At 38.5% G+C, this 17,576-nt stretch overlaps 3 protein-coding genes across 3 annotated transcripts; all 3 read left to right on the plus strand.

Annotated features, from left to right (window-relative positions):
* The first annotated feature begins 5,296 nt into the window (after window positions 1-5,296).
* On the plus strand, window positions 5,297-6,980 carry LOC125029609 (venom protein 302-like). The gene is made up of 3 exons (XM_047619590.1): window positions 5,297-5,457; window positions 5,697-5,808; window positions 6,551-6,980. Exons 1-3 carry the CDS (start codon window positions 5,402-5,404, stop codon window positions 6,635-6,637), a joined length of 255 nt encoding a protein of 84 aa, XP_047475546.1. The 5' UTR covers window positions 5,297-5,401; the 3' UTR covers window positions 6,638-6,980.
* Window positions 6,981-11,741: 4,761 nt separating this feature from the next.
* LOC125029985 (venom protein 302-like) lies at window positions 11,742-12,705 on the plus strand. Its single transcript, XM_047620192.1, has 3 exons — window positions 11,742-11,904; window positions 12,114-12,225; window positions 12,578-12,705. The coding sequence occupies exons 1-3, from the start codon at window positions 11,849-11,851 to the stop codon at window positions 12,662-12,664; spliced, it is 255 nt and encodes an 84-aa protein (XP_047476148.1). The 5' UTR covers window positions 11,742-11,848; the 3' UTR covers window positions 12,665-12,705.
* Window positions 12,706-15,483: 2,778 nt separating this feature from the next.
* Window positions 15,484-16,986, plus strand: LOC125029984 (venom protein 302-like). Its single transcript, XM_047620191.1, has 4 exons — window positions 15,484-15,646; window positions 15,861-15,972; window positions 16,540-16,666; window positions 16,860-16,986. The coding sequence occupies exons 1-3, from the start codon at window positions 15,591-15,593 to the stop codon at window positions 16,624-16,626; spliced, it is 255 nt and encodes an 84-aa protein (XP_047476147.1). The 5' UTR covers window positions 15,484-15,590; the 3' UTR covers window positions 16,627-16,666; window positions 16,860-16,986.
* Window positions 16,987-17,576: the final 590 nt, after the last annotated feature.

Consider the following 17,576-nt stretch of genomic DNA (forward strand, 5'->3'; position numbering starts at 1 on the left):
AGGGAGGGAGGGAGAGAGAGAGAGAGAGAGAGAGAGAGAGAGAGAGAGAGGGAGGGAGGGAGGGAGAGAGAGAGAGAGAGAGAGAGAGAGAGAGAGAGAGAGAGAGAGAGAGAGAGAGAGAGGGGGGGGGGGGGGAGGGAGGGAGAGAGAGAGAGAGAGAGAGAGAGAGAGAGAGAGAGAGAGAGAGAGAGAGAGAGAGAGAGAAAGAGGGAGGGAGAGAGAGAGAGAGAGAGAGAGAGAGAGAGAGAGAGAGAGAGAGAGAGAGAGAGAGAGAGAGAGAGAGAGAGCAAGAGAGAGAGAGAGAAGCGTACATACTCATCAAGGGACTAACTGTTAGCTGACAATGAGGAAGACGGTAAATGCTAGATCGCATTGGTGTTTCGGTTTGATTTCCAGCTACTTTTTTGGGGAGAGGTGTGACGTTGTCGTACTTCTTGGCATTGCCTATTGCATCCTTGGCAGCGAAGTTTTGCAACCTCTGCACGTATTGTAGTTCAGTATCGTTAGTAGTCCCGAAAATTTTCAAACCGTAATTTATTTTGCTGTTGACAAGTGCACTGATGACGGCTATCCTTAAGTTGATCTTTCATCAGATTAATATATATAAAAGTGCAATGTATTTTCTTCAAGATTTCGTTTAAGTGGTTATTAAACTGCATATCGTTGTCAGAATGTATGCCTAGACTTTTCAGGGATTTACTTAGAGAAATGTTAATGTTATCGATATGAATCCGCATGTTATGGGGAGTTTTTTAAACAAAATTTAGCACAAGACCTTTTAAGTTCAACTATCTTTTGACAATATATATAGTGATTCATACGCGCTTCAGATTATAGCATTAGTGTCTTTAACATTTCCAGAATGAATGAATAGGGTATCATCAGCATACTGGATGATTTTGCAGTTTGGGACATGTTGTGATAGGAATAAAATTGGGCTAAGAATCCACCCTCGAGGGAGGCCAATGGATACACCGAGCGCTACGGACTGATGTGTCCCTGATCGAACTGATTGCGTCTTCCCTTTCAGATAACAATCGAATAATTCAGAATCTCTGCCTAATGGTTAATGGTTAAAACAAATAAATGCGTCAGACATCAAAGATCATATAGCATTATGATGAAGTATTGTGGCGAAAAGGGTAAAAATGAGCTAAGCAATTTTAAAGGCGTTGGTAAATATATGGACGTGGGTGTCTATACTATCAGTGTGAAATTTCTTGTTCAGTCCAACATATTCAGACATTAATAAGCTCCATAAATTATCAGGAGAATATTTTTTAATTGGCGAAACGTTTACATTTTAGCTCGTGTTTAGGTTAGCGCCGATTTATAGTGGTAATGATTAGATAAGGCACGCTGTGAGGTCTGATTATAGTGTTAGGTTGGTTGGTGACAATTATATCCAAGAGTGTAGTAGCTTGACCTGTTATCCTAATTGGCTTATCATTTACCTGATGCAGGTTGTGACTGTTGATTATTTTTGAGCTTTGTGTTAGCAGAAAAAAATCATCGTTAAAATCATCGAGAATATAATAAGGTGTTGGCGGAGGCTTTCGGGTGACGGTACATGCAGCCTACTATTATGGATGGAATCTTGTGCGACTGTACTTTCACCCAGACGTCCTCCACCCATTCTGTCCTCTCTATGTCAGTCTTGAGTGTCCTTTACGTAAATGCACACTCCATTATCTCTACCTTTGTCACACCTGTGTAGAGTTCCGTGGTCATCTAAAATTTCAGGGTAGAACCACGTTTTACTTACACATAAAATGTCAATGTCCCTTTCCTTTGCCAAAAGATTTGTTTCACTGACGTTAGCTAGAAGACTTTGGGCATTAATATGGCCTATACTCACATCATCCCTTCCACTCAAATGTCTGGCATTATCATCTTCACCACATTCTAAAAGCCTCTTTTAAGTACAAAATCATTTTATGCGGCCCAGTTGATGACAGAGTTCATATTTTATCTTGTGATCGAGCCTACAGCTTACTTGATGATGGTTATATTCGCCGCAGATGAAACAACAAGATGAAAAGGAGGAGAAGCTGTGCTGGTGGCGGGGTGGGTTCCCCCCCCCCCCCTCCCCCCGAATGCTGAGGGTGCCAGCGCTCCTCCTCGGTCGTTTCCTCTTGACTCCCATCCTTTTCGGGGCTGCTGATGGTGTCGGGGCCTCGTCCATGCGGCAGTCGAGGCACCAGAGGGAGGCAGCTGACCAGAGGAGGGAGAGGGGCGAGAGTCCCACCTAGGAGGGGGGATGACTAGTGTCGTTCACTATGTCGCTAAGCGCCTCTCCCCCGGAGGCGTTAAAGTTAATGTATTCCAGTCATTGCGCATTCAACATATGTACATAGATTTGCCATTGTATCTAGAAGCCTTATCACTCCGAGTCTATTTAAAGAAGACACGAGGTCACCTTACTGTTCGTCGAAACAGATCCTCTATTTCCCCAGCGCCAGGTCTGAATGCCAATTCAGTTTCGATTATTTTCACGCCATCTTTCTCCCCATTTAAGATGTTCGTTGTCGTCGCACACTCTCGCTTGTAATTCACGAGAGACAAAAAAGGACACCACTTGGCACACACACTTCCATAAAACTCTTTTTTAGTTTAAAATCATTAATCATGGAACCTATAATGTCTAGTATTTTATTAAGAAGCGTTTTATCAAGAGGGGGGGGGGGGGAGAGGAAGAGGAGGAAGAGGAGAAGTAGAAAGAAGATGAGGCGGAAGAGGAAGAAGAGGAGGAGGAGGAAGAGGAGGAGGAGAAGGAAGAGGAGGAGGAAGAGAAAGAAGAGGAGGAGGAAGAGGTAGAAGAGGAGGATGAAGAGGAAGAAGAGAAGGAAGAAGAGGAAGAAGAGGAGGAGGAAGAGCAAGAAAAGGAAGATGAAGAGTAAGAAGAGGAGGAGGAAGAGGAAGAAGAGTAGGAGGAGTAGGAGGAGGAGGAGGAGGAGAAGGAGAAGAAGAAGAAGAAGAAGAATGAGGAGGAGGAGGAGGAGAAGTAGGAGAGGGAGGAGGAGAAGTAGGAGAAGGAGGAGAAGAAGTAGGAGAAGGAGGAGGAGAAGTAGGAGAAGGAGAAGGAGAAGTAGGAGGAGGAGGAGGAAAAGTAGGAGAAGGAGGAGGAGAAGGAGAAGGAGGAGGAGGAAGAACAACCGGAGGAGGAAGGGGGTCCGCGAGGCAGCTGCGACGGCTCTCCGCTCGTTGCTCCAGCTCGCTCACTCGCTGCCGAAGTAGCCTCACCTCTTCGGTTAACAGCTTGATTTCTTTCCCTTTTGTTTCTAGTGTAACGACAGTTTTTGTGAAATCTCGGGCTTTTCGCAATAGTTCATCTGCTGTTGTTGTTGTCGTACGACTGGCAGCAGTTGCGTCGGAGAGGGAGAGTTTTATCGATAATTTCTTGGATGAATTCGCTCGTGGTGACTTGAACCTGATAAATGCCTCGGTCTCGACAGTGTTTTTTGCAAATCAGCCTTGCGGAAGTTTTTGTTCAGGTATCCTCGAGTTGGAATCTGCAGCGAGGGTATGGTTGCAAGCATATGCATTTGTTGCTCCTCTGGAACTGGATTTGCATTGTCGCTTCTAGACATTTTAGGAAGTAATGGCGTTCAGTTTTACTTACTTTGCTTTGATTTTATGGATTAATGGCAGTAGTCGAAAATAAAGTACGATGGTTCACTACAACGGGGTTGGGAAGCGTACTGTAGGAGGCGGAGTGCATGGAAGCAGGCAAATTCCGCCTTTATGACCAGGAAACATACTACGGTCCTTCAGAATATTAGACCCAATTGCACTTTTATCACGGAACATATAATCTTCACTCGATTATCACTTTGTACAGCAAACATTCATGTTTCATTTGTGTAAAGCGCCACTTGATTTGTGATTTGTATTTTGCCGAAATTAACAATAATAGAGAACACGTCTCAGCCGTCGCAGAGACACCGAGAGAGAGAGAGAGAGAGAGAGAGAGAGAGAGAGAGAGAGAGGGAGGGAGGGAGAGAGAGAGAGAGAGAGAGAGAGAGAGAGAGAGAGGGGGGGGGGGGAGGGAGGGAGAGAGAGAGAGAGAGAGAGAGAGAGAGAGAGAGAGAGAGAGAGAGAGAGAGAGAGAGAGAGAGGGAGGGAGAGAGAGAGAGAGAGAGAGAGAGAGGGAGGGAGGGAGGGAGGGAGGGAGGGAAGGAGGGAGAGAGAAAGAGAGAGAGAGAGAGAGAGAGAGAGAGAGAGAGAGAGAGAGAGAAAGAAAGAAAGAAAGAAAGAGAGGAAGAGAGAGAAAGAAAGAAAGAGAAAAAGAAATAGATAAAGATAGAGATAGAGACAGATACACACACACACACACTCGCACACACACACACACACACACACACACACACACATATATATATATATATATATATATACACATACATATATATATATATATATATATAGAGAGAGAGAGAGAGAGAGAGAGAGAGAGAGAGAGAGAGTGAGAGTGAGAGAGAGAGGGGGGGGGGGAGACAGGGATAGAATGAGAGAGATAGAAAGAGAAAGCATGAAAGAAAATGAGAGAGAGGCAAAGAGAGAGGGGGAGAGAGAGAAAGAGATAGAGAGAGGGAAACAGATGGAGAGAGAGAGAGAAAGAGAGAGAAATAGATAGAGAGATACAGAACATGAACGAAAGTAAGAGAAAGGATAGAATAAAGCTACCACGCACATGCTCCTTCAAATAACCCTCATTCCACCCACGTTTTACGCCCACGTTGCCAAATCGAACATACCCCCACCCCCCCAAATAAAAAGAACAAAAGGACAAAAGTGCTCTAGGAAAACGTCCATCGTGCGTCACAGAACCGGTTCCTTACCATCGCTGTAGCAAGCAAATTCTCGCGTAGTCTTCAGGTGTTTTTTTTCTTCTTGTTCTTCTCCCTTTCCCTCTTTTTCTTTTTATTCTTTTTGTTTTTCTATATCTTTTTCCTTTTCCTTTTCGTATCTATTATATAAAAAAAAAAGGAAACAAGGAAAGGCGAACATTGAATCAATATAAACGAAAGACAATCGCGAAAAAAAAGTATTTACGTCCAAAACACAAACGCGAAGAAGACGGAAAGCATCTCTCTGTCTCACCATTTTTCTCTCTTCCCCCCCCCCCCCCCCCCCCCCCCCCATCTCTTTCTCTCTCTCCTTCCATCCCTTTCTCTCTCTCTCTCTTTATATATATATATATATATATATATATATTACTGTGCGCATATATCTTTCTCTTTCACTATCTCTCCCTCTCCTTCTTTCTTTCCCTCTCTCTCGCCCTATCTTCTTTTTATTTTTTCTTAGACTTATATCTGACCTCGACTGTGGAATAAGTCATGAGGCGGCGAGGAAGCCAAGCCAGTCGTGCAACAGCCGCCGTACAGACACCACCACCATGCGCGCCTCTCTCGTCCTCCTCGCTGGCGTCGTCCTCCTCGCTCTCCTGTGCGGGTGAGTCCTAGGGCGGGGGAGGGGGTCCTTTGGGGAAATTCTGCTCAATATAGGACAAGGATATAGACCTTGGTGTAGGATGACTTTAATTTCTCGCTTCAGTTTTGTCGGTCTCGCGGGGATTTTTTTTTTTTTTTTTTTTTTTTTTTAATAAACAGGCCTTTGAACACGTTTCTTCTCCAACTAATGACGTTTTTTTCAAGTTCTCTCATGATGCGTATTGTGCATGGTGTTTGCAGGACCGAGGCTCACCACTGCCCGGATTGCAGCACCGTCTCCTGCCCGAGCACAGCCGACTGCGCCCACGGCACCCAGCGCGAACATTGCGGCTGCTGCGACGTCTGCTTGAGGGTGAGCCAAAAACGAGGACAGATATGTTATGTTGATGAATTTGCGTAATGATGTGTGTGTAAGGGGGTGTTTATGTGTGAAGGGGGTGCGTGTGTGTTAATGTGTGTATGTATAATAATAATTAGGATTTGGTGTGATAGACTCTATTGCCTTCAGTGAAATTGTGGCTGCCTCTTTATTTTTGCCGCTTAATTAGCCCCTGTGTGCAAGGAATGGCCGGTTACCTTCAACTGGCAGCTCAGCAAGATTGCTAGAGATCGCTACCTCTACCACACATACTTATATGTGTGTATGTGTACGCATGTGTGTGTTGTATATATGTGCATATGTATATATATATACATGTATGTATGTACATATGTATATATACATATATATGTATGTATGTATATGTATTTGTATATACAGATATATCTATACATATATATATATATAATATGAATAAACATATATACAGATATATATATGAATATATATAAATATATATATGAATATATATAAATATATATATGAATATATATAAATATATGTAAATATATATATATAATTACATATAAAGATGTATATAAATACATAAACATACGTATATAAAAATGTATATTAATAGATATTCGTAAATACATAATGTATGAATTAATATATGTAAATATATATACATACACATATATATACATATATATATGCTTATACATAGTATTTCCATGCACAGCCATCTATGTAATAATATACACCTTCCCGACAGGTTGCCGGCGAGAAATGTGACGGTCCCTCCCATCTGGACGGCATTTGCAAGAATCCATCAAAATGCAGTGGAAACATTTGTACTTAGAACTACTCACATTGCTGATCCTTGTGTACAGTTAAAAGAATGTAAGTAGATGACATAACAAAACCATTGTATTAATGATACGTTTAAGTTTACGTTTACATTCATGATCCTACATATATATACCTTCTATATGTTTATTAGAATGTGTTCAACTGAGTATTTGTAATGAAATGCACAAAAATATATCCCGGTTTGTTCCGTTTACTACATCAATGTTATATCCTATTTATCAACATCTCAATGAAGAATTAAATACCTTGTTATTCGTGAAAAACAAGATGGGAAAGAATACATACTGTAGACTGAAATATACACTGAAATACAAGAATGACATTAATGGCAAGTGACTTTTTGATTATCCTAACAATATTCCGTCTAGATTTGGCCATTCCTCCTAAACTAGGTAATTTATTTTAAACTGGGCCATTCCCTCTGAATAGGGTCGTTCCTTCTTAACATTCAAATGTTGAACAGAACAATGTGACAATCAGAAAGAGACATGGAATAAAATTATGATCAAGTGAACATATATACTCATACTCTGACATGTCAGTCCTAATCGAGGATATTTCTTTGCGATCAGGTGGCTTGATAGAGCAAATTCTTGTTTTCTTGAGCCACATAGGTGAATGGGGCGAATTCCATCCCCCATTCTTGAATCTTACTATTCCTTATTTTGGTTCGCTTCCTGTTATGAAGCATAAAGGCAACTGAGCGTTGATCAGTGACTACTATAAAGTGTTGCCGAACTAACAGGTGACTCCAATTCTGAATTGCTTATATTATAGCTGGGTAATGTAATTTACTACCCTGTATTGTTCTAGACATAAAGCAACAGGTCTTCCACCTTGGTTTAACACAACTGAAATGGCAGAGGCATACAACCACAAATTTTCATCAATAAACTGAAGGATGGCATATTATTTTTTTTTTTTTTTTTTTTTTTTTTTGAGTTGAGTGAAGGCCTCCATAGCTTGTTCACTCAGTGGAAAAGTAGTGTAATTAATTAACATTCCAACAGCTCTCTTCAGTGCTCCAAGACTTCTCGGGGGAGAAAGCTTTTGTAAGGGTCAGAGCCTCTCAGAAACAGGGTTTATTATACCATTGTCAATGCAGTTACCAAGGATATTAATGAGGACACAGAAAATATGGTCTAGGATTTATTTAGAGTTAGTGTCTTGCCACTGATAACTTTGAGAAACTTCTGAACGTTTTCATTGTGTTCCTTTTGAGTATGACCAGCAACTGTAATGTTATCAAGATAAGGGTATATTTCAAATTTTCTTGCTGTACTAACTTTTACATTTGTCACTGAAAAACTGCAACTCCATTTGTTACCCTAAAAGGAACTCCCATCAGTCTCAAATGCAGTAAATATCTTATCAGATTCTTTCAACTTGATTTGGTAATATGCATTCTATAAGTCACACTTTGAAAACACACTATACTTGGCTAGATCATAGGCCATATTTTCAGCCTTTGGTTGTGGGTAGGCATCTAATTCTAATTAAGTTGACTGATTGAGAATAATCAATGCAATCTCTTTTTATATTTGTTAGCAGGGTCTTTCAAAACCACAACTTGAACATGCCATGGAGAAGTACTAGATTCTTTAATAATTTCTTCGTCTAAAGGTTCGCCTGAATGCTGTTTCCTGGTAGCTAACAAGTGCCTTACAAAAAATTCATTTTGAGTTTTCACATACAAATTCTGTAGTGTATATATAACACTTTCATAACCATTGCACTCTTGTATGTAGTCATGCACAGTAAAGGAAACACGGTTTACTAAAATCCAAAATTTATCAGACGCAGATTTTCCACATTCCTCAACGCTATTTGTAAATGAGCGATGCCAGTGTTTCCACTCTTTGGCTGCAGTGTGTGAAAGATGATATTGCATCTACCACTTGTACTGGTCTGTATCTCTGGGGAGGCTCCCTAGACGGCAAAAAAAGGCTGATCTCGGTTCCGGATTCTGTGGCTTAAGTACACTAACGCTGTGTAAGCGCGCAGGGAACGAAGGGAGCCCACGGCCCAATGAGCCCAGGACCTGATGTGACCCAACCTGGCAGGTATGCTGAGCTTCAGGTTGCGGGGTCGTGCTGCTACAAGTGGGTTACTTTGGGTTGACGTCCAGTCTAGAGACCTTGAAAAGTTTCTCCATGATGAGATAACTTGCGTTGCATTAATTGTGATGGATATCACTTAGGTTTGACCAAATTTAATACGACACATTGTGTAGCGCCCTCTGGGAACCACTCAAATATTTCATCCAGATGGGCACTATCTGTTAATTCCTTTCTGCGGTTTCTCTAAAAGTTATCTTAAGAACCCACACTATAAAAGAAGAATCATACAGGGTATTTATAATCTAACTTCAGCCTTAGAGGTAACTGAGAGAAGGGGTAATATCAAAACACTTAATAAGCTTACAAATTTTAGTTGACATTATGAATCATAAATCATTACACTTTTACAATAAAATAAACATACATTTACCAAAATGTCCAGGTACTCCAACCTGTCACTCTTTACACTAATTGGTCTTCTCAGCTATCGTCTTTTCTTTATCCATTTCCTGGGCTCCCAAAAGATGTTACTTTCTTTCATTCTTGTGTACAGCACCAGGAACAAATAAATCCAATATTCAGCAAAACTAAATAAAAACAAAACAAAACATAAAAAAAATTAAAAAACTAAAACCATAAAAAATAAAAATAAATAAACCCATTCCTAGAAAAGAAACAATATTCTAGTTTAGGGATGATAAAGCAATATAAAGTTATAAATCTAAACAAATCATTTCTTGAAAGAACCAAATATTTCTTGCAACCAAACAAATTATATATAGCATTTATGTTATTATATATAATCTGAGTAATTCTATGCACATTATAGTAATTTTGACTAAACATCATTTTAATAGTATACAATTATAAATGTTATGAACACTTACGCTTTGAACGGGTTTTAAATTCTTAATAATAATGAGAGAGACACATCGGGATGTTGTTCAAGTGCCATGTGTCAGTCTCGAGCTGTGAAGAAGACATATTACTTATCTCTTATTTGATCTCAAATATTTACTTTCTTTTGTTCTATAAATCAAATATATAGTATTTTATGATTTTATTAATTATATAATTACAGTTGAATATTCTTTCTTACCTCGGATATTTCACGATAATCTAAAAGACTTTCAGGCTATTGTATGGCACGCTTCTCTGATATCTCTCTCTCTCTCTCTCTCTCTCTATCTCTATCTCTCTCTCTCTCTCTCTCTATGATTATAGCAATAGTATCAGGCTTTAGTACTGTATATATTTCAAAATTTAAAGTCTACTCAGATCACGTATAGTACAAACATATAGTTCTTCTTAACCTATACATGCATAATTTTCAGAACTTAAATGAATTTGTCCAATAACAAAAATAGTACATATTGTTTTCTTTATCAAAATATCAATGATTCAACCTTTATATAACAGTACTATTGACATATAACAGTGTACCCTTTAAATAAAGAGAATGCATGGTGGGGTAACAAAAAAAGTATATAGACTATAATATATAGACTTCATGTAAACCTAATAAAATAAAGTTTCATCTTTCTAGAAAAATAATTGATTGCTTTTTATCTTACATAGCTAAAGACAAAAACTGAGGTGTATATATAAGTAATACACATGCATAAAGACCAAGTGAGGTATATACAGGGTGGTTTCTAGACGAATTTTTGGGTCATTCTAACTTCACCTCCCTTGTGCTCATTACAACTGAGTAACAATATATCTTCTTAAATTGGCAAATTAAGTATGCTCACACAAAAAAGGTAAATGTTCCACAATTAGCATCATAAAAACAGTTTTTGATATAAACTGTATACATACAATATAATGAATATATGGCTAACAGCACAGACTTCTTATCTCAGGAAAAACTTTCACATACAAAAAAGGCTATATCTTTTCAAAAACACAACATATACTCAAGTTATAGCTAGGAAGAACTTTCAATAAAGTAGAACAGAGTTAAAAATTAAAAAAGAGAAAGATGAAGAAGAACAAAAACAAGAAATAGAAAAAAGCAAGAAACAACATGAAGTGAAAAAGGGGGGAAAGAGAAAGGAAATCCTATTTCACTGACATTTTTCTGTAATTTTCTTCTCAGTTTAGTCAAAGTGAGACGTTCCCTTCCTGCGCCCCAGTCACCCCTTCGTCCTCGCATTCCTCGTCACGTTTTATTCTTAGGGTTATCACTTTCGACTCCTCATCTGTTGACAAGAAGAGGAAGACTACATTTTAATCGCGATCTTCAGCGATCATTAGCTGGCTTGAAAAGGCTGGTGGCACCATACCAAGAACACTGAATGGAAATGTTGCCTTTTCTGTGTGTTCTGTATGGATTTACCCGTGCATATATGTTGACAGAATTAAAACAATATTATAATGATAATACCAAGTCAACCAAATTATCCAGTTACATTACACAGAATCTGATGATTATAAATTACGTAGATAAATACTTTATTTTTTTCCGTCAAGCCTTACTGGCGAGTTGTAATCTGATGAAGTTAACAGTTTAACTTACATTTACCTTCAGTTTCTTTTGATCAATAGAAAGAGATTAGTCTACCAATTTTTAACTTTCCTACGGTGAAATGCTAAATTCACAGGCAGTTTAAGAGGCCCAAGGCATTTACCTTGTTCTTTCCGAGTACATGGGATATGTATTTGTTTACTTGTGCATTTTGTATGTATGTTTTTTGGGTGACTGGATGTGTGTCCGCGCGCTACATGGAAACAAATAGATGTTGAAATGAAAATCAACTTTTATCAATTTAGATATAAGGAAACTATAGTTATACATAAGATATTCAAATATATATACTATACCACAAAATATTCGTTTATAAAGATACAAAAATATTTATATTTATATCCATATATATATTTTCAAAGCTTTATGTGTATCTAAATCAAGTTCAAACCTGATGTTCATCAAAATATTTTCCTATTTTTGAAGACAAGATTCTAAAAAAATAATAATTACTGTATACATCCCTGAAAAACCATTCCTGGAAGCAGTTAAGCAAGAGGACAGGAGAAAAAATAAGAAAAAAAATCGACTTCGACGCTGTAATAAGTACCGTGAGGCGGCGAGGAAGCCAAGCCAGTCGTGCAACAGCCGCCGTACAGACACCACCACCATGCGCGCCTCTCTCGTCCTCCTCGCTGGCGTCGTCCTCCTCGCTCTCCTGTGCGGGTGAGTCCTAGGGCGGGGGAGGGGGTCCTTTGGGGAAATTCTGCTCAATATAGGACAAGGATATAGACCTTGGTGTAGGATGACTTTAATTTCTCGCTTCAGTTTTTTTTTTTTTTTTTTTTTAATACATAGGCCTTTGAGCACGTCTAATCTTCACCAAATGTAGTTAGTTTCTCTCTTATGATGCCTATTGTGCATGGTATTTGCAGGACCGAGGCTCACAAGTGCGAGGATTGCAGCACCGTCTCCTGCCCGGGCACAGCCGACTGCATCCACGGCACCCAGCGCGAACACTGCGGCTGCTGCGACGTCTGCTTGAGGGTGAGCCTAATACAAGGATAAGTGTGTGATGATGTTGATGCTTTTGCGTGTTAGAGACTGCATTTAAGTGGCAGTGTGGGATTTAAACGTAGCTTAGCAAGACTGCTACCACACATACTTATATGTGTATGGGGACGCATGGGCGTGTGACTGCGTGTCCTTATATATGTATATATATAGGAAAATGCGTGTGTGTGTATATACATGCGTATGTAAATATATATATGTATATGTCTATATATGTATAAGTATATGTATATGTGTTACATATGCATATAATTACATATAAACGCTTATACATAGTTCCACGCATAACCATCCATGTCATAATTTACATCTTTCTCCCTGACAGGCTGCCGGCGAGAAATGTGACGGTCACGAGCACATGGACGGCATTTGCATAAACCCACTGAAATGCAAGAAAAACGTTTGTACTTAGAAATTCTACGCTGTTGATCCTTGTGTACACTGAAAAGAATGTAAGTAGAAGACATGACAAAAACACAATGTTAATCATATGCGTTAAATTCTGCATTATATTAATGATATTAATTCTACATTTACATCGCTTCAATATGTTTCTTGCATTATGTTCAAAGGACGAATATTTGTAATGTAATGCACAAAATTATATCCCGATTTGTTCCATTTTCTACATATTTTTTTTCAACTTTCAGGATGAAAAAATGAGTGGAAATAGTTCAGTGCTGTCTCCTACTTCTCAGCATCTCAGTGAAGAATGAAATGCCTTTTGTGAAGAAAAAAATATATCCTGTACACTGAAATACAAGAATGACATAAATGGCGACTGACTTTTTTAACATCCTAAGAGAATAGTCCGTTAAGATTTAGCCATTCCTTCTTAACTGTGTCAATCATTCTAGACTGGGTCATTCCTTCTAAACAGGGAAGTTCCTTCTAACATTCCAGTGTTGCATACAAATTCTGAAGTGTGTCTATAGCACTTTCATAATCATTACATTATTTTATGTAGAAAAGGAAACACAAGTTTACTGAAGTCCTAAACTTATTTGGCGCAGATTCTCCACATTCCTCAATAAAGTTTGCGTAAGATGGCTAAGTGCGACACAGCATGCTAGGTTTAGGGTGATTTATTCAGGAACACATCTACATGAACATGCCTATATCTGCCCGCTCGCTCCTCTCTGCCGCACGCGCACGCGCGTTCCTACACGTAAAAATAAGAGGCACGGTAAATGTTCCACAATTAGCATCAATCATATCAATATCTTGACAGATGACATTACTTATAGAACAGATGATTAATAGAAAATAACCTTACATGATGAATATGCACATACAGATTCCTAACAGATTGTAAATATTGATGGTCGACACGACATGAGATACTGTCTTACTCGCTACTAAGCATTACACTTTCTTAACTTTACATATTAGTACACCATACATAAGAACAGTTCTTAATATAAACTGTATACATACTTTAGAGTAAGTAATATATGGCTAGCAGCACAAACTCATCTCAGGAAAAGGGTATGGGTCTGGACAGATATGAAACAAGGTGACCACGTCGGTTACACCATGCCAGTAGGCCCTTAAACATTAACGACTCACCCGCTATGAAATAATCATGAACAGAATCCGAAAGAAGGCTTCATCTATTCCCTCACTGTAAAATATTCTTCTCTTATGTAACGTTGTTTATTTCAAATAATGTGCTCCTCTTTCACTATTTTAGTCTTTTTAGCCATAATCCATGATCAAAAATATAAATATAGGATATCAGAATTATTCTTCCTTAAGAAAAAAAAATAGAATAATGACTGAGGGTTGATGGTGATGATAATGATGATAGTAAAAAAATAATAAAATATATTCATTATAATGAACAATAGCATCTTCCTTTCAACAAATCACCGCAAGGGCAAGGTTATTTCACAAAAAAAAAAAAAAAATCAGGGCCGTGCTTACATTACTGACTGCTTTGGACAGCTATTACCATCGTAGAAATGCAAAAGTTCACTCTTATTATCATTACTAACACATTGCATTCTGAATTGTAGCATGAAAGATAAAGCTTATCATTAAATCTACAGGAACGAATTAAAACTTTCACATACAAAAACAGGACATATTTGTTACAAAACAAAATCTGGCTGCGACTTATAGTCAAGTTATAGCTGGAAAGGTGAACTTTCCAAAAAGCAGAAGAGAGACAAAATGGGGAAAAAAAGAAAGACGGAGCAGAACAAGAAATAGAAAAAAGAAGAAAGAACATGAAGTTAAAGAAAAAAAAAAAACATGAGAGGAAATCCTATTTGACTAACATTTTTTTTTTTTTGTAATTTTGCTCCCAAAGTGAGACGTTCCCTTCCTGCACCCCAGTCACCCCTTCGCTCCTCGCATTCCTCGTCACGTTTTCTTCTTCTTGGGCTAGTCACTGGCTGGCATATAAAGGCTGGTAGCACCATATACATTAAAACACTGAATGGAAATGCTGTCCTCTGTGTGTGTGTGTGTTTTGTGTGGATCTGCTCATGTGCGAGTTGATGGACTAAAAATATGGCAATGATAGTTCATTAATTTGCGAGGATGCCGAGACCAAGTCAACCAGATTATCCAGACATTACACAGAATTTAATTATTATAAATGACGTACATTTTTCTCTTTATCTTCATCCATTTTTACCCTTGTTTTTGTAACCAAACCCTGACTGGTGAGTTATAATCAGCTGAATTTAAATAACAATTTAATTTACATTTACCTTGAATTCTTTCTAATTCCTTCTGATTAATTAATCTACCAATTTGTATCTTTCCTACAGTGAAATGCTAAATTCACAGGCACTTTAAAGGCCCCATGGCATTTGCCTTGTTCCTTCCGAGTGCATGGGATATATATATGTTTGTGTGTATTTGTTTACTTGTGTATTTTGTATGTATGTTTTTTGGGTGACTGGATGTGTGTCCGCACGCTACATGGAAACAGATAGATGTGGTTGAAATTAAAATACACTTTTATCAATTTAGATATAAGGAAACTATAGTTATACATAAGATATTCAAATATATATACTATACCACAAAATATTCGTTTATAAAGATACAAAAATATTTATATTTATATCCATATATATATTTTCAAAGCTTTATGTGTATCTAAATCAAGTTCAAACCTGATGTTCATCAAAATATTTTCCTATTTTTGAAGACAAGATTCTAAAAAAATAATAATTACTGTATATATCCCTGAAAAACCATTCCTGGAAGCAGTTAAGCAAGAGGACAAGAAAAAAAATCGACTTCGACGCTGTAATAAGTACCGTGAGGCGGCGAGGAAGCCAAGCCAGTCGTGCAACAGCCGCCGTACAGACACCACCACCATGCGCGCCTCTCTCGTCCTCCTCGCTGGCGTCGTCCTCCTCGCTCTCCTGTGCGGGTGAGTCCTAGGGCGGGGGAGGGGGTCCTTTGGGGAAATTCTGCTCAATATAGGACAAGGATATAGACCTTGGTGTAGGATGACTTTAATTTCTCGCTTCAGTTTTTTTTTTTTTTTTTTTTTTTTTTAATACATAGGCCTTTGAGCACGTCTAATCTTCACCAAATGTAGTTAGTTTCTCTCTTATGATGCCTATTGTGCATGGTATTTGCAGGACCGAGGCTCACAAGTGCGAGGATTGCAGCACCGTCTCCTGCCCGGGCACAGCCGACTGCATCCACGGCACCCAGCGCGAACACTGCGGCTGCTGCGACGTCTGCTTGAGGGTGAGCCTAATACAAGGATAAGTGTGTGATGATGTTGATGATTTTGCGTGTTAGAGACTGCATTTAGGGGTTCTCCGCATCATTTTGTGTGTGTAGGGGGTGCGAGTAAGTTTGTGTGTGGAGGCAGTGCGTGTGTGCGAATGTGTATGTGTAATAATAATAATAATTCGGTAATTTAGGACTCTTTTCACTTCAGTGAAATTCCGGCTGCCTGCTTTTGTCGCTAAATTACCACCTGTGAGCAAAAAAATTAATGATTACCTTCGAGTGGCAGTGTGGGATTTAAACGCAGCTCAGCAAGACTGCTAGAAAGCATTACCTCTACCACACATACTTATATGTGTATGTGGACGCATGGGCGTGTGACTGCGTGTCTTTATATATGTATATATATAGGAAAATGCGTGTGTGTGTGTAGATGCATGCGTATGTGCAGATATATATATATATATATATATATATATATATATATGTGTGTGTGTGTGTGTATGTGTTTACATATAAACGCTTATACATAGTTCCACGCATAACCATCCATGTCATAATTTACATCTTTCTCCCTGACAGGCTGCCGGCGAGAAATGTGACGGTCACGAGCATATGGACGGCATTTGCATAAACCCACTGAAATGCAAGAAAAACGTTTGTACTTAGAACTTCTACGCTGTTGATCCTTGTGTACACTTAAAAGAATGTAAGTAGAAGACATGACAAAAACATCTTAATTATGTGTTAAATTCTGCATTACATTAATGATATTAATTCTATATTTACATCTCTTCAATATGTTTCTTGCATTATGTTCAAAGGACGAATATTTGTAATGTAATGCACAAAATTATATCCCGATTTGTTCCGTTTTCTACATATTTTTTTTCAACTTTCAGGATGAAAAATGAGTGGAAATAGCTCAGTGCTGTCTCCTACTTCTCAGCATCTCAGTGAAGAATGAAATGCCTTTTGTGAAGAAAAAAATATATCCTGTACACTGAAATACAAGAATGACATAAATGGCGACTGACTTTTTTAACATCCTAAGAGAATAGTCCGTTAAGATTTAGCCATTCCTTCTTAACTGTGTCAATCATTCTAGACTGGGTCATTCCTTCTAAACAGGGAAGTTCCTTCTAACATTCCAGTGTTGCATACAAATTCTGAAGTGTGTCTATAGCACTTTCATAATCATTACATTATTTTATGTAGAAAAGGAAACACAAGTTTACTGAAGTCCTAAACTTATTTGGCGCAAATTCTCCACATTCCTCAATAAAGTTTGCGTAAGATGGCTAAGTGCGACACAGCATGCTAGGTTTAGGGTGATTTATTCAGGAACACATCTACATGAACATGCCTATATCTGCCCGCTCGCTCCTCTCTGCCGCACGCGCACGCGCGTTCCTACACGTAAAAATAAGAGACACGGTAAATGTTCCACAATTAGCATCAATCATATCAATATCTTGACAGATGACATTACCTATAGAACAGATGATTAATAGAAAATAACCTTACATGATGAATATGCACATACAGATTCCTAACAGATTGTAAATATTGATGGTCGACACGACATGAGATACTGTCTTACTCGCTACTAAGCAGTA

Source organism: Penaeus chinensis, chromosome 10, assembly GCF_019202785.1.
Source record: "Penaeus chinensis breed Huanghai No. 1 chromosome 10, ASM1920278v2, whole genome shotgun sequence".
Taxonomy (NCBI): Eukaryota; Metazoa; Arthropoda; class Malacostraca; order Decapoda; family Penaeidae; genus Penaeus; species Penaeus chinensis.

Bases quoted from the DNA above. Each gene is read 5' to 3' on its own strand.
- LOC125029985 (XM_047620192.1), top strand. From the start codon at position 11,849: ATGCGCGCCTCTCTCGTCCTCCTCGCTGGCGTCGTCCTCCTCGCTCTC. The intron at 11,905-12,113 runs GTGAGTCCTAGG...TGGTATTTGCAG, and splicing joins CTCCTCGCTCTCCTGTGCGG to GACCGAGGCTCACAAGTGCG. The intron at 12,226-12,577 runs GTGAGCCTAATA...TCTCCCTGACAG, and splicing joins GCTGCGACGTCTGCTTGAGG to GCTGCCGGCGAGAAATGTGA.
- LOC125029984 (XM_047620191.1), top strand. From the start codon at position 15,591: ATGCGCGCCTCTCTCGTCCTCCTCGCTGGCGTCGTCCTCCTCGCTCTC. The intron at 15,647-15,860 runs GTGAGTCCTAGG...TGGTATTTGCAG, and splicing joins CTCCTCGCTCTCCTGTGCGG to GACCGAGGCTCACAAGTGCG. The intron at 15,973-16,539 runs GTGAGCCTAATA...TCTCCCTGACAG, and splicing joins GCTGCGACGTCTGCTTGAGG to GCTGCCGGCGAGAAATGTGA.
- LOC125029609 (XM_047619590.1), top strand. From the start codon at position 5,402: ATGCGCGCCTCTCTCGTCCTCCTCGCTGGCGTCGTCCTCCTCGCTCTC. The intron at 5,458-5,696 runs GTGAGTCCTAGG...TGGTGTTTGCAG, and splicing joins CTCCTCGCTCTCCTGTGCGG to GACCGAGGCTCACCACTGCC. The intron at 5,809-6,550 runs GTGAGCCAAAAA...CCTTCCCGACAG, and splicing joins GCTGCGACGTCTGCTTGAGG to GTTGCCGGCGAGAAATGTGA.